Source organism: Cynara cardunculus, assembly GCF_001531365.2.
Source record: "Cynara cardunculus var. scolymus isolate 2C chromosome LG 3, CcrdV1, whole genome shotgun sequence".
NCBI classification, from domain to species: Eukaryota; Viridiplantae; Streptophyta; class Magnoliopsida; order Asterales; family Asteraceae; genus Cynara; species Cynara cardunculus.
The window spans coordinates 39,738,563-39,760,574 of NC_037530.1; the positions used below are offsets into that span (position 1 = coordinate 39,738,563).

The following is a 22,012-nucleotide window of genomic DNA, read 5'->3' on the forward strand; positions in this document are numbered from 1 at the left end:
ATAAATAAAATGTTCACAATAAGTTTACCAAACTTTTAGGAATTCGTTAAGTCGTCAATGGATAAAACTGTTTGTATCAATTAATATCGTGCATCCGATTAAGATTTCTTCTTTTCATATACAGGAGGAGCTGGAAAAAAATTATGTATCATTAAAGCACCTCTTGGCTTACTGAACAAGACACTTTCTATGTCATTAAGTCAATACTAAATAGTCATATAAAACTGATTGAGTGAAATGTGAGTCTCATTAGGCTGCTAACAAAGAGATATTTACCGGTTATAAGAGTTAGCATCATCGCTAATTCATAGGGCAAGTCGACAAAATGGATTGTTGGTAAGCGTGTCTTACCCGAAAAGTGCTAACCACCTAAGGAGCCAAAAAAAATTCTGAACCCGCCCCTTGCTGTATGCTCATTTCATCTATGAAAAAAATCCTCGGAAATAAAAATCTTCCAAATCTATATAGTCAAATTAATCTACATACACAATTCTATCCATACGGGATCAGTAAGCTTCTAGAAGAGAATTTTACGCGGAATGCCAAATATTTTTCTAAACATGTCCCTCTCAATTAAAAGATTCGTTTCTTTCATCAAAACTTTTCCAATCTACACAGTTAGATTAATTCATATACATAACTTTATAAAAAAAGAAACAAACACTAAAGCAACAAAACTTTTGGCTCATTTATAACCACAATAAACAGAACAAGCGTGCGCCTATATCAACTAATGAGTTGGTGGCTTAACCTCTATATACAAGACTCAGTCGAACCACCACCACCATCATCCGCACCCAACATGGTTAGCCATAATACCCATGGTTCGACCATGGGTTTGTTGAACCGCTTACCTTTAGCTATAACACCACCTTGATTTCTTCCGAGCTACTACTGCTTGACGATGATGTCTCTTCTTTCTCAAGTTCTCGTATTAGTTTCTCGATTTCTCTTCTATAAATCGGCATAAAATGATCAGTTATCATACTGCGCGACAATCTAATCTTACTATACAACGATCGCTGGGTCAGGAAAATCGCGACTTTCTCATCCACCACCCGATCGTGATCATGATCGTGGTCGTTTTCGTCGTCACTCGAGGACGTCTCATCGTTTTCGTCCTCCGTCTTAACTTTCGGGATCGTCACTATATGCATAATCTTTCCTGCCGGAAAAAATCTATGCGCCTCTTTTGTCTCGGGAGTATTGGTCTCGGACGGGCCTTTACGACCCTCCGCAATAGCCGCTTCTTCTTCTTCCCTCATTTCCTTTGCGACGTCAGCCTCCTCGCCTTCACTTTGGTCGTATAGTTCGTGTTCGAGTTGTTCCCATAATTCGAATTCAGTCATTCGATCTTCGTGACTACTTGGCCCCGTAAGATTATCGACACCTTCATCGGCGCCTTCCGATTGCCATACGTGTTCCCCATCTGATGCAGATACCGGGAGTTCGAGTGTCGTTGATATACTTTCGGGTTCGGTGTTAGAAGGAGAAGGCTCCGGAGATGTGGCGGTGGGACGTCGGCGAGGACCCATGCACGTCCATGATGATATATCAAGGGAAGGGCGGGACCATGCCGCCGCAGCCATGCTTTGGGCTCTCCTCATCACAACCTACAATCACCAAAAGCGAAATTTAGCAACTTTTCGTATGCACCACTACATCAAAATCGGTTTTATAGAACGCCAAATAAGTCCAAATATCCTAATAAACTACTAGAAAATTTACGGAAATAGCCAATCTGCCAAAGGGGTTTCACTTTTTAGCCATTTTCAGACTCCATTTCACTTGGTAACCAACATATTTGGGGGCTTAATCATTTGAGAACTCTAAAATTTGTGAGGTCCATGAAAACGTCTAACTCATCTAAGTATAGCATTTAATGTATTGATTAACATATATTTGTTTCACAGTGTTTGTTCCATATGTATTCGGTTCACAACGTGAAACTTTTTTACGTGTATTTTTAACCGAGTAATGTGAAACAAATATATGTTAATCACTATATTAAATTCTAGCCATTGATGAAAAGCAATCATATGAAATAGCACATGATGCACTAGTTCTCAGTGATCTCACGATTTAGAGAGTTCTCAAAAGAAGGCCCCGCTTTGGCGTCCTATAAACATGATTTTGTTGTAGTGCACCCTACAACAAGAAACAGGACAGAGAATTTACCTGTGTACCGCTAGAAACAGGCCGGAGAATTTCACCGGCTCCGGCAACTGTTGCTCTGGCACTTGCAATTGATGGAAGTCGAGAACCCAAGGCTGTTGCAGAACGATAGAAGGTTCTAAGAATCCTCGTGTGCTCAATCTGAGTCCGGAGATCGTTCAGCCAAGCTGATGCCGTTACCTGTGTAAACAAGTAAACTCTGAAGAAACAGCATGAATTCCCATAAGGGCCCGTCTGTTTTAATGGAATGTTTTTGAAGGATTGGGATTTCGTGGAAGGATTTGGAATCTTTGGTGTTTTTGGTTTGTAGGATTCTGAATGGAATTGGATTCAATTCATTTATATATAATTTATATAAACAAATTATAAATAATTAAATTACCTCTTACTGATTCATTATTACAAAACAAATGTTTTAACATATTTTAAGACATTATTACAAACAACTCCCATGAAATACCAACTTACCCCATGGGATTTCTAAATTCAATGTTTGTGGGATTTGTAAATCCAATGTTTGTGGGATTTCAATGATTTTAATTCCAAACTTCCCTTTAAACCAAAAGCGCGATTGGAAATGGAATCCAATTCCGAATGCCACCAAATCCCGCAAAACAAATGCGAGAAGAATGGAATCCAATTCCAAGTACCGCAAAACCAAACGGGCCTTAAGTCGCATCAGCAACCGGTTGGCACAGGCTAATAGATGATTGATCTACCACTTCTAAATACACAAATCTTAACAAATTAGACGAATGGTTTGAACTTCACCTCCGCACGTAAATCATCCACTGAAGCAGCCGAGAATGTAGGGACCAGATCAGCTCCGTTTATAACAGACGTAATGAATTCATTTCCCGAATCAGCCAACTCCCATGTCATACAAGCACCTAATCATATGAGTAGCCGTATTCTATCAAAGGTTGATGATAATATTTATACCAAGATTGGGCTATACAGTTCATGGCAAATATAAGAGATAATAGCGAACTACAACAAAATCAAGTTTATAGGACGCAAATGTCTAAATGTCCTGATATACTGCTTTATAGGACTTAAATTTATAGTACCAAACAATACGTTTGCAAGACGTTTCTGCCGTCTTAACAAGTTTTTTCGGACATATTTAAAATAAAATGTCATGTAAGCTTTTCTATAGAACACTACTGAGAAGTGTTTTTCAAACAACACATCTTTTCTATTGGACATTTGTTTTTATAAGACCTTTTCAAACGATACCATAAAAAATTAATAGGACGCTTTGTTTCAAAAGTATTCTTATAAACTTGTTAAGACCCCCAAAATCAACTTATTGTAACACTTTTACATATGACACACAATTGTTAGTCCTATAAACTTAAGTCCTATAAAGCAAGCAATCTTTTAAGGACACATAAACAAAAAATGGCGTCCTATAAACCTGATTTCGTTATAGTGGCAAAAAAGAGCAAAATAGAAGAACGATCATAAACCTGGAGCAAATGTAACACAAGTAGTTGTAGATAGTTCTTTTTGCTCCCGCAGGACATAAGTTAGAAGTGCAGCCGTTCCACCACCCAAAGAGTGTCCAACAATCTGCATTCAATATAAAAACTCATCTTATATCCAATATTATAAAGAAATTATAATATATATATATATATAGGGTCAGGTCATGTTCAGGGGAAAACCGCAAAAAAATAATGAAAAACTGAGGTGTGTTCTAGTCACTGTTCATATCGATGGTATGCACATGTGCATAACATGCAGGCATACATAGAAACCAAGAAACAACTTCAATTTCTTGTATGGACATGTGCATATCGTCCAGATGAACGATTACCAGAGTGTTCATCAGTTTTTCATTTTTCTGGGGGTTTTCACCTGAACCTCCCTCTCCCTCTCTTCCTATATATATATATATATATATATATATATTACCACATTAGGTACGCCGAATACCTGAAGCTTATAATCAGGATAAGTTTGAAACGCTTTAAGAAGACAAGGAGTTGCAAGTTTTGCAATCCATCGGGCAGCTGCAACCATCCCACAATGAGCATAACCTAATACCAAATCACTAACTCCTCCCTCGTGCACAACCGTATGATGGAACGGTACCACAGCTCCGGTTGCAGCCGTTAGAGTGTCCTTGATGCTGTGAGTACCACGAATCAGTAAAAGGAACGTCTTTGTCTTGTGGTTCACTAATATCGTAAAAGCTGGCTTCAAAATCTGCAACCATTTTCATAAAATCAATAAATTCTAACATGTTTGATATTGAAGAAAGAGCAAACTAAGAATCATCAAGAAACGCAGAACAGATTCATTTTTGTGGGCAGATGCTACTTACTCCAGCTTTAGGTTCCTGAATAAGAACGTCTTCTGGTGGATAGCCAGTCTCCTTTAAAAATGCGGGAAATGATTTTTTTGAGAAATGCCAACAAAGGGTCAACAAGTCAAGGAGATATCTGAGCTCGGAAACTATTTCGGGTCCTGTAAGCTGCACGCTCTCTTCACCTCCAAATACGCTACTAACATGCAAATTCCCCTGCAGAGAAAAGTCATCAACTGAGAGTTGGGCAAGCAATTGTATGGTGAAAAAATTATACCCTGTTTGGTTGGTATTCCATCAAGTCCTTATGGATAAAGTTGTCTGTGTGGATTAATTTGTCTGTATAGATTGTAAAGGTTTTTGTTTGGGAGGGCTTTTTCATAATGGAAGGAGCGTGTTTTTTAACTGGGACAACAAGTTTGGAAAAAAACTTGGCTTTCTACATAAAACTCCCCTCTAGAAGCTTACAGGATAAGCCACTTTCTATATCATTAAGCCACTACCAAACAATAATGTATAGCTAACCGAATAAGCTGTGAGTCCTGTTAAGCTCATTAAGCCGTTAACAAATATGCCTATTGTTGTACCAGAAAAGAATGGTTTGCTTATTACTTACTAGTGTTCGCAAAAATAAGATCAATGTGAAATCAAGATTCCAAACATCTCTAAATGTAATGTGATGACAACAGCCGGACAGCCCAACCACAGTAAGGGCTGTTTTGGTTGGTTTTCCATTAAGTTTTGTATGGATAAAGATGACTTAATGGATTAATCTATCTGTATAGATTGGAAAAGTTTTTGTTTGGGAGGGTTTTTTCATAGATGAAATGGGTGTGGTTTTTAATTGGGAGGGGCAGGTTTGGGAAAAATTTGGCTTTCTACATAAAGTTCTCTCCTATAAGCTTACTGAATAAGCCACTTTTTATATCATTAAGCCACCAAAAAACCATGTATAACTGTCTGAATAAACTGAATCTCATTAAAGCTGCTAACAAACATTGTTGTCCATTCAAGAAAAATGGCAAAAAATGATTGTTCATCTAGACCACCTAAGGCCTCGGTTCCCAAAATATATATAAAAGTTCGACCCATATCCGCCACATAAATCAAACTACCTACCAGGCAGGGCTGGATCTCTCAACGAGAGCCTCATTCTGTCTAGAAGAAATTTCTTAGGGAGGACCTATGCTTAAGAGGGCGGTTGCCTGTGAAACCACTAAAACCGATGGGGCTAAGTGTAAATTCTTTTAGGTCCTCAAATGTGCAACCATAAGTTTTTCTGGGTGAAACCACAAATATTAGAACTTCAAAGGTTTATATGAAATTATGAAATAAAAACTTTAGGTCCTTATGTATTTATATTGTGATACCACTTCGAAAATTCCTGGATCCGCCTCTGCTACAAGGGATTCTTTATTATGTTTGTCTCAGTTGAACCAGTATTGACCTTTTCTTTTCCAAAACCAACAATCTAGAACCATATTAGACAGAAGACTTAAATAGAACCCGATTCACAAAATACTGTACAGGATTATAAAACCAGTAATCTATGGCTGAATCCATAAAGCTAGGGGGTTAGGGCTGAATTCGTAACGCCGATTCAGCCGAGAGCTTCATCATTAAGCCCCAAATGAAAAATCTGATATGCCAAAGCAAATGCGTCCCAATACCATTAAGAGTGGACATAAGTAGGACAAGATGGCACTGGCATCAACAATGCAGATTTCTACATGTAAAAGCTAATAACATTAACTACTTGTCGAGCTAGCCATTAACTGCATAATTGAGATGATAAATTTAAAGTTTCACGTATCAATCCATCGATCATATTCAGCCTTCCCATTCTACCAATTAAATTAACCCCCAAATTACATGTAATTGGCACCAACCGGTTATGAATATCTAAAGGCCTAGGCATTAAGTTAATTAATATGTAGTGAGCAGGTTAGGTTTAGACATGACCGCTTTAGGTATTTCCGAGGACATGACTTCTAATAGGTGTTCCTGGAGACGCAAGATTAGGATAGCAGACTAGAGGTAGCCACTCTGCTCTTTGAGGCAATGGTGGATTCAAAAACTTAGGTGACCGGGGACCTAAGGGTATAAGAAAATCTAAACCGAATAACTCACGCCAACCAAAAAGGTTTCGGGTCATTCGTTTTGCGGGTTAAACGACTCGGTTAGCCAAATAAGGTAAGTTTCGGTTTCAATTATTATTTTACCATGTCTATTAACCGAGTAGTAAATTATACTATTATTGACTTTATATAATTTCCTTCAAGATGAATTGGTTTGAACATATATAAAATTAACATTAGGTGAACTGATTTATCTTTAAACTAAAAGAAGTAAAACTTAAATATATTTAACAAACCCATCAACCAACTTTATAATTGTAGCATGATTGTAAGAACTAATGTAACAAAACAATCAATGTGCGGGGGAATGACGGTCAAGCGAGGGACTGGAGGTTTCATCAAAATGGACAGGGCCACCAGGGGAACCATCATAAGTGACTAGGGTAACTAAGGACATAAGAGTAAAAAAAAATTAACTTGAAAAATTGAGCTTGGAGTGAGGGCCTCCCCTCCAATTCAATGCAAGTCCATTACTACTTTAAGATAGAGGTCACGGAGTACATCCCCCCCCTCACTGGGTTTGTTTGGTTTGGTTTTATGCACGACTAGTAAAGAATGATCACATACAAACCTGTCTTTTTAACAAATAGGTGATGCCAAAAGCCAAATCTCCAATAGGCCACTTCCCCAAAGTCTCTGAATACGTAAACCGAAGGGTCTCTGATAATGTTGAAATAGTTTCTAACCATGTGGCTGGAGCCTGGATTAGTCTATGCGAAACTCGACCAACTCCTGTCGGACCATGGTTTTGCACAAGGCTTTCACTTTCTTCATCATCTTCAGCTGTCGTAGATGATGATTGTAGTTTCTTATTTAATGTATAATATAACAGAGCAGCAGCACCAGCTGCAGTCGCCATTGTTGCTGTCGCCATGAGATTATGATCCTGATATCTGTTGAAAAAACACAAAATAGCATTGGAAAACAAAATTCTCTGTAAAATTATTCAATTTCTTTGTAGATGGTTTATCTCAAATTTAAAAATTTTGCTTAAACTGAGATTGTAATCAAAGAAAGCAAATAACATTCCCTACAAGCAACAAATTCCTGCAATCAGTAACAAGTAAGAATCAGGTATCTTTCCTATTGTTCGTTTCGAGTTAATCACCGAAACAACGATAAATAATGGAATTCCCCCTTTTGATGGCTTAGGCGATAGAAGCGGATGAATTGTGGAAATAACGATGATCATCAAAGCAAATAAATTCGAATTTTCATCAAATTAATGAAAAACGAATAGACAATGAACGTGATCATGATAAGTATCTACAAAACCAAAACCCTAAAAACCCAAAAACGGTAAAAATCAATCAGAAAAAGAATTGATTACGAACCTGCAAAAGAAAAGCCGGATTTCTGTAAGGCATTCGATCGATTAAGCGAAAGAAGCAAATAAAGTAGGTGAAATCCTATAGGTTTTGGCGATTAAAATTGGAAGAACGATTCGAATTGGATTGATTGAAGATGTATTTTCGATGAAGTTGCAGAGAAACGATTGAAGAAGAAAATAACCGACCTATTCGTTTTTGGTATGAACAGATCGAAGGACTTTGAAGTTGTCTGAAAACGGGAGGTGCCCACTTTCTTGACCTTTGTTCTTTTACCACCCGGATTCTGAATTCAAACTTTTTTTTATTTATCCTAAAATAAATATTTATAATAAAAAACGTAACACCATAGTTATATGGAAAAAATAACGTACTTTTAGAACTTTTATATTTGGTACATAAGATATAAAGTTTTAAACATTTAAGTATTCAGGTCACAGTATGAAGCATTAACCAGTTACTATGTTGATGTGACGAGTGTTGTAAATATCCAACTCAATATCATTTGTTAACATAAATATCTTAATCTAACCAATTAATGTTTTAACCGGTTATCCGGTAATTTAATTGTTTAAAATTTTACATCTTAGGTACCAAAATAAAAGTTTTGAAATACCAAAATGAAAGTTTTGAAAGTATGTTACCCAAAATATGAATCAAGTTAAAAGTACGTTATTTTTTTTTAAACAATTTACCCAAAATCATATATTAAAAGTTAGTAGTACAATTCAACGAATATCAATATAGTTGGTAATAACATAATTGATTGGTAGTCATGTATTCTTTTAAATTTGGTTATTACATGGTATTCGAAGTCATGTATTCTTTTAATTATTTATTAATTATATTTTGGTATAATACAACATATTTTGATTATAATTTTAAATGTTCTTATTTTCAGTTTGCTAAATTATAATTGGTTGAATTCATCTGTACAACCCTAATAACCTCAGTAAACTTGACCACACATCCATGGTCCGTCAAACTTGACCACACATCCATGGTCCGTCGTTGCTTTTCAATGGATGTTTGTATTAGATTATTAACGAATAGTTTTATTATATGAAAATAATTTGAATGTTTTATATATAACGATAAGTGGTACGACATATATCAACGAGTTATTTTTTATACTCGACGGTTTTAGCGCATAAGATTCCAATACATCAAACCCACATTGTATGTAACAATTTACCCGGTAAATGCTAACAAAGTAAGAACCATCACCATCATCTACCGGGTCAGACTCTCAGGTGGGTTTGCCAAATGCTTACTCGGATAAACGCTTACCATGTCACATTACCTTACCGGATGAACATCGCAAAGACAAAGAATCTTACCCGATAAGAGCAAAAAAACTGAGTCTCTTAAACAATAAGTAAGAACGACTCTTACCACATTTAGCGCTTATCTAGTAAATTGTTGCATTCGATACCATTTTGGCGGACTAAGATCTTATCTGATAAGCAAGTTAGAGTGAATTTTACCGGTAAACGCTTACCTGGGTAAGGGTCGGGTAAACCACCCCTCAGTTCTTGTGACCGCTCTTACCAGGTAAGATTCCGGATCCCTAATAAGTTTATCCGGGAAGCGTTTGGTAAACCAATCCTATACGTTTGGACGTCAATTAGAAACTAGTGTAATTATCAATCAACATCTTGAACATAATAAACTCGACCAAAATAAACATCATCACTCCCCAATAAAAACAGTAAACTTCAAAACAATTATGATCGAAATCGAATGGTAAATTAATCACGCTCGCTGATGGCAGTCAAGTGCTCGTCAATTTCCTCCATAGTAAGAACTCGAAAGGCCGGATTATCCCGTCTCACGACTCCAACCTGTCCACAAACACAAAGCCGATAACTAAATACCATTCAAGAATCGATAATTTTGCAGCATTTCCAAGTGAATTAACAATCATCGACATGCTTCGACTGTTCTACAACCCACTGAAATCGAAATCCAAAAACAGGGTTCTTTATACCTCGATCTCATTAGCCTTGAAGTCTTCTTGTAGAACAGATTGCAAAGCAGAAATTGCAGTCTGCAAAATCATCAAATATTTGCAACAAATTTGGTGAATATTTGCCCAACAAAAAAACACGCTGCCACCAAAGGGCCTTTGGCCTAGCGGTATCGTAGCCTTTGGCCTCCTTGGAGGTCAGGGGTTCAAACCTCACCAAAGATGAGGAGGGCGTGTGAGTTTATTTATTGCATTTGCCGTATATAAATATTATATACTTAAAAAAAACATGCTGCCATTTAATTTGCAACAGAAAAATGCACCTGTACAGTCTCATCGTAAGAAAATTCGGGATCATTTTTCATTTTCTTCTCCAAAAAATTAATTGCTTCTTGTTCTTTCAATCCCGCACTTGTTGCCTGCAAAATCCGTCCAAAATAAGACTTGAGATTCGGGAAGTATCGACAGTATATAGACAGAAACTGTGAATAGATTATCCCTCTTTCTATATCATCTAATAACCCGGAAAAGAATGCTGGTCGTTTCTCAAGATTCTGTACCCTTTCACATCCCAAATGCTACACCTTGTTCGTTAAGGGTGCGTACGGTATCCAGTCAGGATAGGACAGGACAGAACATGATTGAACAACTATTCAACATTTGGCAAGGCAAAACTACACAGAACCTAACAGATAAAAAGACCAACATTTATGTCATTTATAAAGTTATTAAGTTTTATAATATAATTTGTAAAATATTATATATAGCAGCTTCCAACTTTATATAATTGGGGTATATTGTCCTGGTCCCACATCGCCCTGGCTATTGAGTTCGAGTCGATTCGAGCCTTCAAGTCAAATATAGCGATACTCGAGCTCGACAGGCATCAATTACACCCCTAGTATTAACAAACAGTATCAATGCAATAACCATTCCCACTCCATAATTTGAACCATGCACCCCTAAAAGTTGGAAGTACAATACAAGGCACACCTTGTTCTATACACTTGTAGATTTCTCAGTTTGTAGTAGGCAGTATGCAAGTAACATAGCAGATTAGCAGTCATACAACCAATTAATTTATGTCATGAAAGAACAAACTAAGGGGCCGTTTACAAAACACTTGCCCGATAAGCGCTTACCGGTAAAATTCAACACTATTACTTTCTTACCCGGTAAGATTTTAGTCCACCAAAACGGCATTGGATACAACAATTTACCTGGTAAGTGGTAAGAGTGGTAAGAGTCATTGTCCTCACTTACCGGATAAGACTCTCAGTCCTTGGCTCGCTCTTACCGGGTAAAATTCTTGGTCCTTGCCATATTCTTCCGGTAGGTAATGTGACTTGGTAAGCACTTACCCGGGTAAGCGTTTGGTAAACAGCCCCTAACTTCGAATGAGTTATAATAAGATTGAAATACAGTTCGCAAGTGACTGAGCAGAAAACCTTCATTGCTAGTATATATAAATTAGAATCCCAAATACCAAAATTTGAAATCTAAGTTCAGATACCTTATGACCAAAAAAATGGCCGGCTGGATCACATTTAAAGAGTCGGGGTCCGTTCTCGTCATCAATACCCAAAACCATAGCCACTGCAAAGAAAAAGACAAAAAAGAGATGTAAAAAGAAACAATACAAATCAAAAGTTCACATATTCAAATAAATCTGCCTGAGTTAAGCATATAACTAAGGGGCTGTTTGGTTGGTTTTCCCAAGTCCTGTATGAATAAATTGGGAAGGTGTTTGCTTGGGAGGGTTTTTCATAGATGGAAGGAGTGTGTTTTTTAATTTGAAGGAGCAAGTTTGGGAAAAACTTGGTTCTCTCCATAAAGCTCCCCTTTAGAAGCTTACTAAATAAGCCACTTTTTATATCATTAAGCCACTACCAAAGTCACATATAGCTGGTCGAATAAGCTCCGAGTTACATTAAGCTCATTAAGCTACCAACAAACAGGTCCTAAACCATCCTAGTCTAAGTACATCATGAAGTTTGTAGTAAAAGGTAATTAGAAAGAAAAAACGCCTTCGGCATGTAGCTTAGTTGGCAAACGGGTGGGCGACTTCCACCCCCCCCAGCCGCTAGTCTGAGCCCCTGAGTTTGCCAAAATAATACCCCTCCCCCAACAACGGTGTCCATGGAGACGGGGTTCCGTGTGGGGCCGGTAATCAACTTTGCCCGAATTAGAAAAGAAAAAACATGAGATGAAGTTTTTGTTACTCGAGGAAAACAAAAAACAGACCTACTCCAAGTGGTCTCATGTAAGCATGTTGAGTATATATTTGAGACTTGTCTGCAATCCTGCACATACAATACACAAAGAAGAATAAACAGGAGATATTTCCCAAGGAAGATAACATCATAAAACTCAACTAGAGGTGTAAAAGAGTCAAGCTTTTAACAAGCTACTCGAGCTCGAGTTGATCTCGAACATAAAATAAAACTCGTTTAACTTAACGAGCTGAGCTTCATAAAACCATGATCTACGCGACTTATTCAAAAGCTCGATTAAATTTTTCGAGTCGAGCCGAGTTGAGCCATTCGAGCATATAATGTTTTGAGCCAAACATGATCATATGTTCATAACTAATAAAAATTATCAACCTCGAGCCAATAAAAGAGTGCATCACTTGCGAGTACGATCCCATAAATGAGCATCGAGCTCGAGCCTACATTGAAAAAGGTATTCAAGCTCGAGCCTGGTATAATTGCTTCGAGTCGAGCTCAAATAACCTACTACTCGGCTCGGCTCGGCTCGTTTACACCCCTAAGCTCAACAATGGCATAAAAAAGAGCATCCAAAATCGAAGTATTGTACAGAAAGTAGCATGAAAGGAGCGCCATGTAAACAAACAAATTAATAAAAATCAGAAAGAGCAACAACATCAGTTCCTATTTTGCATGATTTCTTGTATATCATCCTCGAGAAACAAACGAACCCATTGTTCGTTGACAAATGCATTGTGGTGTATCATGTATGTATACATCCAAAAAATATGTAGGTGGACTAAGAGAGCATGCCTAATAAACCTAATTCATTAAGAAGTATTAAGAGTAATAAGAATACCATCTAGCCAATACGTCAACAGGCATCTCATATCCATATTTAAAACGAAACTCAGCTGCTTCATTCCTCGCTTGCTGAACCAAGGTCCTTGCATCGGCTGAAAATTGTAAAGAAAAGTATTCAATCTTGACACATAAATATAACTACATTAAATGCACATAAAACAGTAGAATATTGTATTATAATATAAAGCATTCAGGGTAAAATCTTAACAAAAATATTATGTGCATTAAGTATCGTCAATTATAGCACATTACTTAAAATTCAAGATTACATGTTAATGATGCACTGGTACAGCTTCTTGAAGCTTCATACTTAAATTCATATAATTAATGGGTAAACGCTTCGTATTTGAATGCATATAACTAATTGATATGCATAATCAAATACAGGATAAATACTATTGCCAATAAAGTATGCAAAAAGTTCTATGCATTAGGATAAACGGTTGGGTTCCGGTGAGAATGGAAGTTATGATAAGAAGGGATCTTCACCCTTGGATCAATTCTAATTGAAGATCAACACTAATGCGGTGCACCTCGGATCAACTCCCATGATAAGTGCAATTCATGGGATGGGGGTGTGATTAACAAGTGATCAAGGTTTCATATCCCTTCTTATGCTTATCCCCTTAACTCCTATTCTCCCACGATCCTTCTCTTAGCATAAACTGTTATTAATAAAATCTATGATTGTTCAAAATGTGTAAACAAAAACCTGTAGTGCCAGTAGCTAACAACCCAAGGAACTTGGTGACCGAGAAAAGATGTGTAATGCTGGTTGGATCCAAGAGCTTGTCCTACATCAAAACTAAACTTTAAACAACCGCATGAAAAACATATAGACACAAAATGATCTGTGCTTGGTCGGAAAAACTTACCGGGACCTTTTTCTGGGTCACAACACAAACAGAGTCTTTCCCTCGGACACCAATTGAAGTGACCCCAGCTGCTTTGACTGCTTTAAAAGCATACTCTGTTTCCATTTTACAACATCTAACAGAAATCAGATAAAACAGAAACAATACCGAGCGTGAATTCACCAGTAATATCAATTACAATGAACTCCTTAGAATACGAAAAGGGGGTGTTCATATGTGTGTTTAAACTGATTATGGTTTTGATTTTCTGATTAGTTGCCAAAACTGATTATTAGGTAAGGGTAAAACTACCTATTGTCGGAGGAATCCCGAAAACTATAAAGAAACAGAGAGTAAAAAGTCTGGATAAAACTTTACATCACATGAGAGCTCATTTTCCTTAAGTTGTATTCCGACCCTAATTTGTCTGGTCTCACGAAATCAACTTGAGGATAATCTCAAAAATCCGTCCCGATTTTGGCAGATATCTTTATCTTTTAAACTTAGAGAATCTTAAGTATTCCTAAATTAGTGCCAAGAATATCTCCCCATAAATGGAAATGATTGTTGGATCAGACACACCAGTTACAAACTGTTTACACAGATCAAAAGGCTTCAGAGCCCTTGACTCTTCAGAGTCAGAAGCTCCAAGTCAAAACTACTTCAGAATCATAAGCTTCAGAACAATGCTCGGAAGCTCCAAAAGGGTGCTCATAAGCTTCCGAACTTCACAGAGACGTTGACCCAGGACCCCCCAATGGGGCATGGCCCCTGACCCCCACCAAATGGCATGTCGCACCATAATCCCCAGGTTCTAGTTAGCTTACACTTAACCTGTACTATAGTTTAACTAACAACCCCATATCCTCTTTTGAATCCAATTACATAAAATGAACAGATGATTTCACTAAAGTCACCAACACATATCCTTAACTTCAAGCTGATTAACTTATTCGGACCAAAAGACCCCATACTCGGTTGAACATTAGAAACTTCAATAACCAATTATTAAACTAATCTATTGAATTTATATGAACCATAACCGATGTTAGATGATCACTTCTTTGCTCTCCCTAAGTACTTTAGCTAAACAGGTTAACCTAACACTATAAACTAATTATTGCAACTTCAATCATAGTAATCATACAATCATTTTGAAAGCATCCGAACACCCCCAAAGTTTCTAATCGATGAGAACAGGTTATAATTGTAGTGTGACGAGTTTAGGATTCTTACCAACTTGAAAGAGACGCCCTTCAGGAGAAAATATCGTAATGTGACGATCGTATCCGCCTCCACTTCCACGACTCATTATATGATCTGGTTGTCGTTGGTTCTTCTGCTGTTAGGGTTTCTCCGGCGAGTGTTCTCTTCGTTCTCCGTCTGAAATATATATATATATCTCGAATCAAGAAGACGAAACTTTTCTTTGTTCCCAAGACAACATATCCAAGCGGTCCAGTGTGAGGAGTCCGAAGTCCGAACCAGAAACTGTGTATGTACTGCAAAAGGGCTTCTGGATATTGGGCTGGGCCGAAATAAGCCCAAAACAAGAAGGACGGGTCCAAATTTTTTTCACCTGAATAATTTTTTTTTAGTATAAAATATTTATATACGGTAAATAGAACAAATAAACTCATACACCCTCCTCACCTTTGGTGATGCTTGAACCCTTGACCTCCTAGAAGGCCAAGGACTCACATACCGCTAGGCCAAAGGCCCTTTGGTTCACCAGAGTAGTTGACGAGTGGTTAGAGATGGAAATTCTTCCCATTAAGGTGGGTATATGTAGATATTTGATCTTTACGGGGCGGGAATTTCCATGTTTGATGGGTAACGAAGAGGAAACGGGGATCTTTTTTTATATCCGAAGCAGGGTCGGGGTAGGGTCGGGATGACATCAACCGCCCATAATCTTACTCATTTTTTTTATTTTATTTGATATATGTATATAGTATGTGTATAAATAAATATATATGTACATATTCATTATTAAATGACAAATATATTTGTTTTTCGATATTGTTAATTAATGTAGCAATGCTTCATCATAATTTTAGATTTAAAATACGTCGTCTTTTACTCAACGGGTACCCAACTAGTTTTCCGAACCCATCGAGGATTCCTTCCCTCGAATCCGTCGGGGATTAATTAGTGCAGGGTCGGGGACGGGGGCTAAACGGGGGTCGAGGACAGGGGATGCATTACCCGCCTCTATTCCATCCCTACAAGTGGTACCCAAATACCGGTATGGTCGGACTTAAATCGTATCAAACGTGATTTATGGATGAGTTTGAAATTAAAGATTATTAAGGATCCAAATCCCTTCTTACGCATCTTATTTTAACTATGTTTCTCACATGATTCTCCGTCAACTTAATTTGATTTGATTTGATTTTTTTCTTCTAGAACAATGGCCCATTGATCACCTTTTGTAGATAAATGGGCTATCTTCAAACTTATTGGGCTATTTTCAAATTTATTGGGCCTCAGCAAGAGTATAAAGACCATCCCACAAGATCGTCCCGCGGTCCGAAAGTGCAAAATCTAGGGTTTTGAAATTATCGATTTTCCGAGCTCGTCGCCTCCGTACACGAAGAATGGGTCACTCGAACGTCTGGAACTCCCATCCTAAAACTTACGGCCCTGGATCTCGTACATGGTTAGTTCCTATATCATTGTTCTTCAATTTTCATTCATGTCAAGTTTATCTGCTATTGTACTCTGTATATTCTCATCGTATTGCACATATTAATGTATAATGCCCTATATTGTGGTGTAATACTGTTGTTCTATGTTTATGTTTTCGTGGATTGTTTGAATTTACCATTGATTTACAACAAAAACTGGTGGTGTATGTGCTCTGGTGACTGGTGGTATTTCAATCCCTCATAGCTTTGATGACTGCAAACGTTCGAGATTTCCTCCTTTAAATGTGCCTTTCGCAATTGTTTGATGTTGTGGATTCTCTAGTTTTTGAATTTCTTTAATCATAATTGAACATTATGACACGAATCACAAATGAAAAAGGTTACGGGTAATTCGGTTAGATTTAAGTCAAATTTTTTGTAACTGGTGTTGAAATTATACGTTTGTAAGATCTCATAATAATAAGCACTCTTTGACAAAAGAAAAACGATGAACAAGAACAGAGAGGCTTCAGCTTTGGTGATTATAATAGCTACGTTTTTATTTGATATAGATTATAACGGACTATGTAAATTAAATTATTTTAACCAAAGGGGGCTTTGTACATGCCATGATCCTTGATGGAAAAACCCGCAGCTCATCATAATCTTTTACTAAAAAAATTGATGACTAAGGGGCCGTTTACCAAAATTTATTGGGTAAGGTTCTCTACTCTCACTAGCTTCAACGGGTAATATTTTTGGCCATCAAAGTGGCATTCTGTGCAACAATCTTACCCTTTAAGCGCTTACTCTTAAGAGTAGTCACCCTCACCAACTAGGTAAGGCTCTTGTTCCTTGCCTTGCCTCTTACTGGTAAGATTTTTGGCGTTTGCCCCCTTAATCCAATAAGGTAAATGATCAGGTAAACATCCCGTAAAATTAAGATTTCTTAATATTTTGTGGCAGGCTGATAAAGTGCAAGTCTATATCAATGCTGTTTAATTTGTGTTAATAAGTTTTAATGGCTTGTGTCATCTGGAAAAGGCCAATATGTTGCTTTGTCTTTTGTTATGTGTTCAGCTGTTCGCTGCAATAATGTGGATGATTTGTTTTTGATATCTGATTTTGTTTTACCAGCCGTGTATGTGGTAACTCACATGGGTTGATCAGAAAGTACGGTCTTATGTGCTGTAGGCAGTGCTTCCACAGCAATGCAAAGGAGATTGGTTTCATTAAGGTTAGTTTTTTTTATCTTATGTTAACCATTTTTGGCCACTGTTGGTTTCTTTGATTTGGTTGGTGCTTGGTGGTTGTCAAGGCCAGCAAATAGTAATCTTGTTCATGTTAACACAAAATAAATTGTGTTGGTAAGGGTCGAATTCATTGAGTTTGATGGTTTACTTGAGGAGGGGGTGTTGTTAAACCACCAATACAAGAAAATCCAAGCAACGATGATACCATATCTGATTTGATTCGATCATGATGAACATCCACTTCCCTATCGACTTCTCTCAAATTGATTATGATTGTTAACAAGCTTTAATGAAGTATTTCTTCTTAATTATGGATGGTTTAAACAAGCTCTTTGATTATTTTATCATTAGCAACAACTTCAAACCTGCTCTATTAAATTTTAGTCTGCAAAAACTGTGATAATAATTAGAGAAACAATCAATTTTAATTGTCGGGTCTACAAGCTTGGTCCATTTAAACTAGGTTATACATTCGTTTATGCATTAACTTAAATCGAACATCCACTCACAATCATCAATGTTAATTTACCACAATCATTAGAACGTATACTTCTGGTCCCTTGCTGTATGCTTCTCTTGCTTGTACTTCTTTTGCATTTTTTCAAATTGCTTTAGAACACGTTGTGGGTTAGTTGGCAAGTTGCATAGAACAACTCAATAAAGCATCACTTATTTTATTTCTCAAGTTTTTGTCCATGTGTTCGGTTTGTATTGTAAATAGCAACCATGGTTTTATGTTTCGTTGAATAGCTTAATCTGTCAAACAAAGTATGTAAACTATCAAAGATCACTTGCTTAATAAACTACAAGCCAAGTACATTTATCAAGCCACTTATCAGAGATATGGCCCTGCAGTTGTGATGGTTCCGTTGATGTTTTTCTATCTTGTTCTTGTTTTCTTCTTTTTTATCCGCCAATTTGCGTATGTTTGATAGCAATCTTCTGTAATATCTGCTTTACAGTATCGTTGATCTGCACCAACGAGGGGAGCAGTTGAAGTGGGCCATCGTCAATGAAAAGATGATCCCGATATCTTGTTAGTATCGTTGGTAACAATCAGTTTTCTCATCTTAACTTTTAAGACGCGTTATGATTCATGTATGACAATGACATACTGAAATGCCATCCCTTTTTTTGTTGTTTGATTTTGCATTTCAAATCCCTACCATCTTTACATGTTTTAGGTTGCGTTCTGGCATTTAGACAGCATAGAACAATTGTTCAACATTTGGTAAGACATAACTTGGCATGACTTAATAGATAAAATCATCAATTTACCCTAGATTAGTTTATATATTTTGATTAATTTATGTAATTTCTTAAATTATAATAAAGTAAATATTTTTATAACAAAATATATCATTAGAAAATTTCGTCAAGATGATTAAAATGACATCAAAATAAAAGATTTATGTAGTTTCCACCTTTTATTTTAACTATTCTTATACCATTTTTTATTATTAATAAAATTTCATCATCTGAATTTGATTAGTCGGTTTTTGGATGGCAATCCAACATTCAATAAAACCAAAATGATCCAATTATCATATAACTACCATCGTTTATATATATATATATATATATATATAATGTATATATTTATTAACGTTTTTTGATATTGTTTTTCAGTTGATATTTATGTGCCTTGTTTTTTAATAACTTAAGAAAGTATATGAAGAATTGGTTGAAATGGTGGATTAGTTAGTTGAAAATATTGGATGAATCCAATCCTACTAAATAGATAACTAATAGTAATATTCAATGGATGGAACTGATCCAATATAATTATCCATTGGATTGGATTCCAACGTTAGTTTGATTGGATCGTATAACAAAATCCAACATCCAATGGATGATTGTATATGATTCGATCCACCTAAATTTATTGGACTTCGACCATGAATATTTCTGATGCTCACTTTAGAAGAAACAAGCTTGGACAAACGTGCTACTAGGAATCCAAGTTCAACACTAATTGCAAGATCCCGTCCAACCAAGTTGGACAAAGATGCATCTCAACTTATCGACAACCAATTTAGATCCTCTTCCCAAACCTGTAGCACGAGTTGCAACAAAGCGGATTTAGGACGAACAATAATTCGAACATAGATACAAGTGCTCTCTCACATGACATCAAACCAGTATAATCTCTTGTTTGATTGTAATTTGACCAATGAACATGACATAATTGACGTTTCTTAAGCTGATCCAAAAATCCACAGTTAAAAGGAAAAGTTTAATTACTCGATTTTGTAGTATTTGTTATTTAAAACTACAAAACTATAAACTAATGATGAAATTATAAAAGGGATGACTAAAAATGAAGTACTTGTATTTTTGCCCCCCTTTATTTGCCTATTTATTGTAAGGGCCATAAAGCCCCATAATCAACCATTTATAGTGGTTTGACTATTTTTTCTGAAATAAGTTTTAAAAAAAATCACTTCACATTCACATTAAATTTCGAGAGGTGCTCAAGGATATTAGAAAATATATGATACGTTGAAATCAATTGAAAATTATAAATATCCCTCGATATCAATAAAAACTATAAAAAAAACCCTTTGAAACGGAAATTTTTTGCTAAAAGCACATTAGGCTTACATCTTGTTCGAAAGGTTGATTTAATTTGAAATATTTTGTTATATTTCTTAAATCGACACAGTTGACTTTTATTTCTCTGACAAACCACATCGACCTTCCACATGATCAAACACACACTTACAGACTTCTAATTGACACTTACATGTGTCGATTTTGTAACAAAACAAACCAACTTATTCCGCACCATTCACACCAGTTTAATTGGTACCAATCTAATTGGTGGGTAGTACCGTACGAACCACCATCTAAACTTGGTTGGTACGTGGCCATAGAAGTCGTGTATCATGGTATTCCCGCGGTTCATCGTCGATCCTCAATGGATGCTTGCATTAGACTACTAGGAATAAGTGGCATAACACATATCCATGTGTTATTTCAATGCTCGATGCTTTTAGTGTATCTATGTCTAGTTCATAAAGATACTAATATAAATAAATTTTTAACTTTTAACTTTTACGATATTAGTACATAGGGTTGGGTTCACGTGAAACTAAGAGTTTTTTCGTGAGACCCATAAAACCAATTTATGTTCATTGATCAACTTTATAAGCTAATGATCTAATAGTTTAAAGTTGCACGGTGGCAATTTTGTGATTATTGAGAAGTCTCGTGGCAATTTTGTGATTATGAATGTTCATATTGTAGATTTAATCAAAAGGGTTGAGAATTGGTCTTATGGGTCTCACGAAAAACCTTTGGTCTCAATTGATCCCAAGTCTTGGTACATAACCGTACAAACTGAAAAAATATTTCTATCAAACAGGGACGGACCTACTTTGGTCGTATAGGTGGCATGTGCCACCGTATTATTCTTCCGTTAAAGGGTAAAAAAAGTTAGGTTCGCGAAAGGTGCAACTGTATTAATTTGTTGTGTGCTATCGTATGTAATTTGTAACTACAATGAGAATAAGTTTTCTTTAATATAGTTGGTTTGCAAGGCTTTTATTTCAATCCAAACCTAAGTACGAATCATGTTAGTGTCATTTTCTTGGTCAAATAGTGCCAACATTTGAAAAAAAATTCCGTATATTTGTTTCTTATAGTCAAACCGTGAAAAAATTTCTCTATATTTTTTTCTTATAGTTAAATGGTGTCACCGTCTGAAAAAATTTATGGATCCGCCCCTGCTATCAAATATAGTTGATTGATACATGATATAAAATTCTAAACATAGTATAACTAATTGTTACATAATGGGTTGGATTCACGTAAGACCAGCATGTTTTCGTGAAACTATTTTTTTACACTTGAGAAGGTAAAAAAACTGAACCTTCACAGTAGAAAATCCATAAAGGTTATTTTTACAATATTTTACTATAAAATTTCAAATATAAAATAATGATCTTACGTGTCTTAAAAAACATACTGATATCACATGATTCTAACATATAAAAAAAATTGTACAACTCTACATGATGATTTGAGTTAAAAAAAGGGCAGTGCTAACCGCACCCCCTTAATAGGGGTGTTGATTGTTTTGAAACTTGTGCAATGATTTTTTGTCATAAACATCAAGTCAATTAGTTCTATATTTATATTTTATTAATTTAATTTAATTTTATATATTTATATTAAAAAAATATATATTATTTTATTATTTTTATGTTACTTTATTATTTATACTTTTGATTTTATATATTACAATTTATTATATATTATTTACAAATTACTTT

The 22,012-nt window shown here is 36.1% G+C and overlaps 3 protein-coding genes across 5 annotated transcripts; 1 reads left to right on the top strand and 2 right to left on the bottom strand.

The window, feature by feature from the left end:
* Positions 1 to 670: 670 nt before the first annotated feature.
* LOC112508481 lies at positions 671 to 8,143 on the bottom strand. 2 transcript variants are annotated; one of them, XM_025113109.1, is made up of 8 exons: positions 7,962 to 8,143; positions 7,199 to 7,520; positions 4,508 to 4,705; positions 4,117 to 4,389; positions 3,648 to 3,750; positions 2,947 to 3,065; positions 2,179 to 2,355; positions 671 to 1,613 (listed from the first exon to the last, which is right to left on the bottom strand). In XM_025113109.1, the coding sequence occupies exons 2-8, from the start codon at positions 7,499 to 7,501 to the stop codon at positions 861 to 863; spliced, it is 1,926 nt and encodes a 641-aa protein (XP_024968877.1). In that variant the 5' UTR covers positions 7,502 to 7,520; positions 7,962 to 8,143; the 3' UTR covers positions 671 to 860. The 2 variants fall into 2 exon arrangements, with proteins under 2 accessions (XP_024968877.1, XP_024968878.1); XM_025113110.1 differs by lacking the exon at positions 7,962 to 8,143 and having other exon boundaries at positions 7,199 to 7,917.
* Positions 8,144 to 9,556: 1,413 nt separating this feature from the next.
* On the bottom strand, positions 9,557 to 15,298 carry LOC112509613 (proteasome subunit alpha type-6-like). Of its 2 annotated transcripts, none has more exons than XM_025114664.1 (9): positions 15,089 to 15,298; positions 13,874 to 13,968; positions 13,711 to 13,792; positions 12,994 to 13,090; positions 12,169 to 12,227; positions 11,438 to 11,520; positions 10,248 to 10,343; positions 9,946 to 10,005; positions 9,557 to 9,799 (listed from the first exon to the last, which is right to left on the bottom strand). In XM_025114664.1, exons 1-9 carry the CDS (start codon positions 15,162 to 15,164, stop codon positions 9,707 to 9,709), a joined length of 741 nt encoding a protein of 246 aa, XP_024970432.1. In that variant the 5' UTR covers positions 15,165 to 15,298; the 3' UTR covers positions 9,557 to 9,706. The 2 variants fall into 2 exon arrangements, with proteins under 2 accessions (XP_024970432.1, XP_024970433.1); XM_025114665.1 differs by having other exon boundaries at positions 13,874 to 13,988; positions 15,089 to 15,235.
* Positions 15,299 to 16,385: 1,087 nt separating this feature from the next.
* Positions 16,386 to 18,894, top strand: LOC112509910 (40S ribosomal protein S29). Its single transcript, XM_025115120.1, has 3 exons — positions 16,386 to 16,514; positions 17,620 to 17,719; positions 18,698 to 18,894. The coding sequence occupies exons 1-3, from the start codon at positions 16,453 to 16,455 to the stop codon at positions 18,704 to 18,706; spliced, it is 171 nt and encodes a 56-aa protein (XP_024970888.1). The 5' UTR covers positions 16,386 to 16,452; the 3' UTR covers positions 18,707 to 18,894.
* Positions 18,895 to 22,012: the final 3,118 nt, after the last annotated feature.

Excerpts from the sequence above, each read along its gene's own strand:
- LOC112508481 (XM_025113109.1), bottom strand. The coding sequence starts at position 7,501 with ATGGCGACAGCAACAATGGCGACTGCAGCTGGTGCTGCTGCTCTGTTA. Across the intron at positions 4,706-7,198 it reads CCTATTTGTTAAAAAGACAG|GGGAATTTGCATGTTAGTAG; the intron begins GTTTGTATGTGA and ends TTTTCTCTGCAG. Across the intron at positions 3,751-4,116 it reads ATCCTGATTATAAGCTTCAG|ATTGTTGGACACTCTTTGGG; the intron begins GTATTCGGCGTA and ends TATTGAATGCAG.
- LOC112509613 (XM_025114664.1), bottom strand. The coding sequence starts at position 15,164 with ATGAGTCGTGGAAGTGGAGGCGGATACGATCGTCACATTACGATATTT. Across the intron at positions 10,344-11,437 it reads GCCATTTTTTTGGTCATAAG|GCAACAAGTGCGGGATTGAA; the intron begins GTATCTGAACTT and ends CGGATTTTGCAG. Across the intron at positions 9,800-9,945 it reads TCAAGGCTAATGAGATCGAG|GTTGGAGTCGTGAGACGGGA; the intron begins GTATAAAGAACC and ends GTTTGTGGACAG.
- LOC112509910 (XM_025115120.1), top strand. The coding sequence starts at position 16,453 with ATGGGTCACTCGAACGTCTGGAACTCCCATCCTAAAACTTACGGCCCT. Across the intron at positions 16,515-17,619 it reads GGCCCTGGATCTCGTACATG|CCGTGTATGTGGTAACTCAC; the intron begins GTTAGTTCCTAT and ends TTGTTTTACCAG.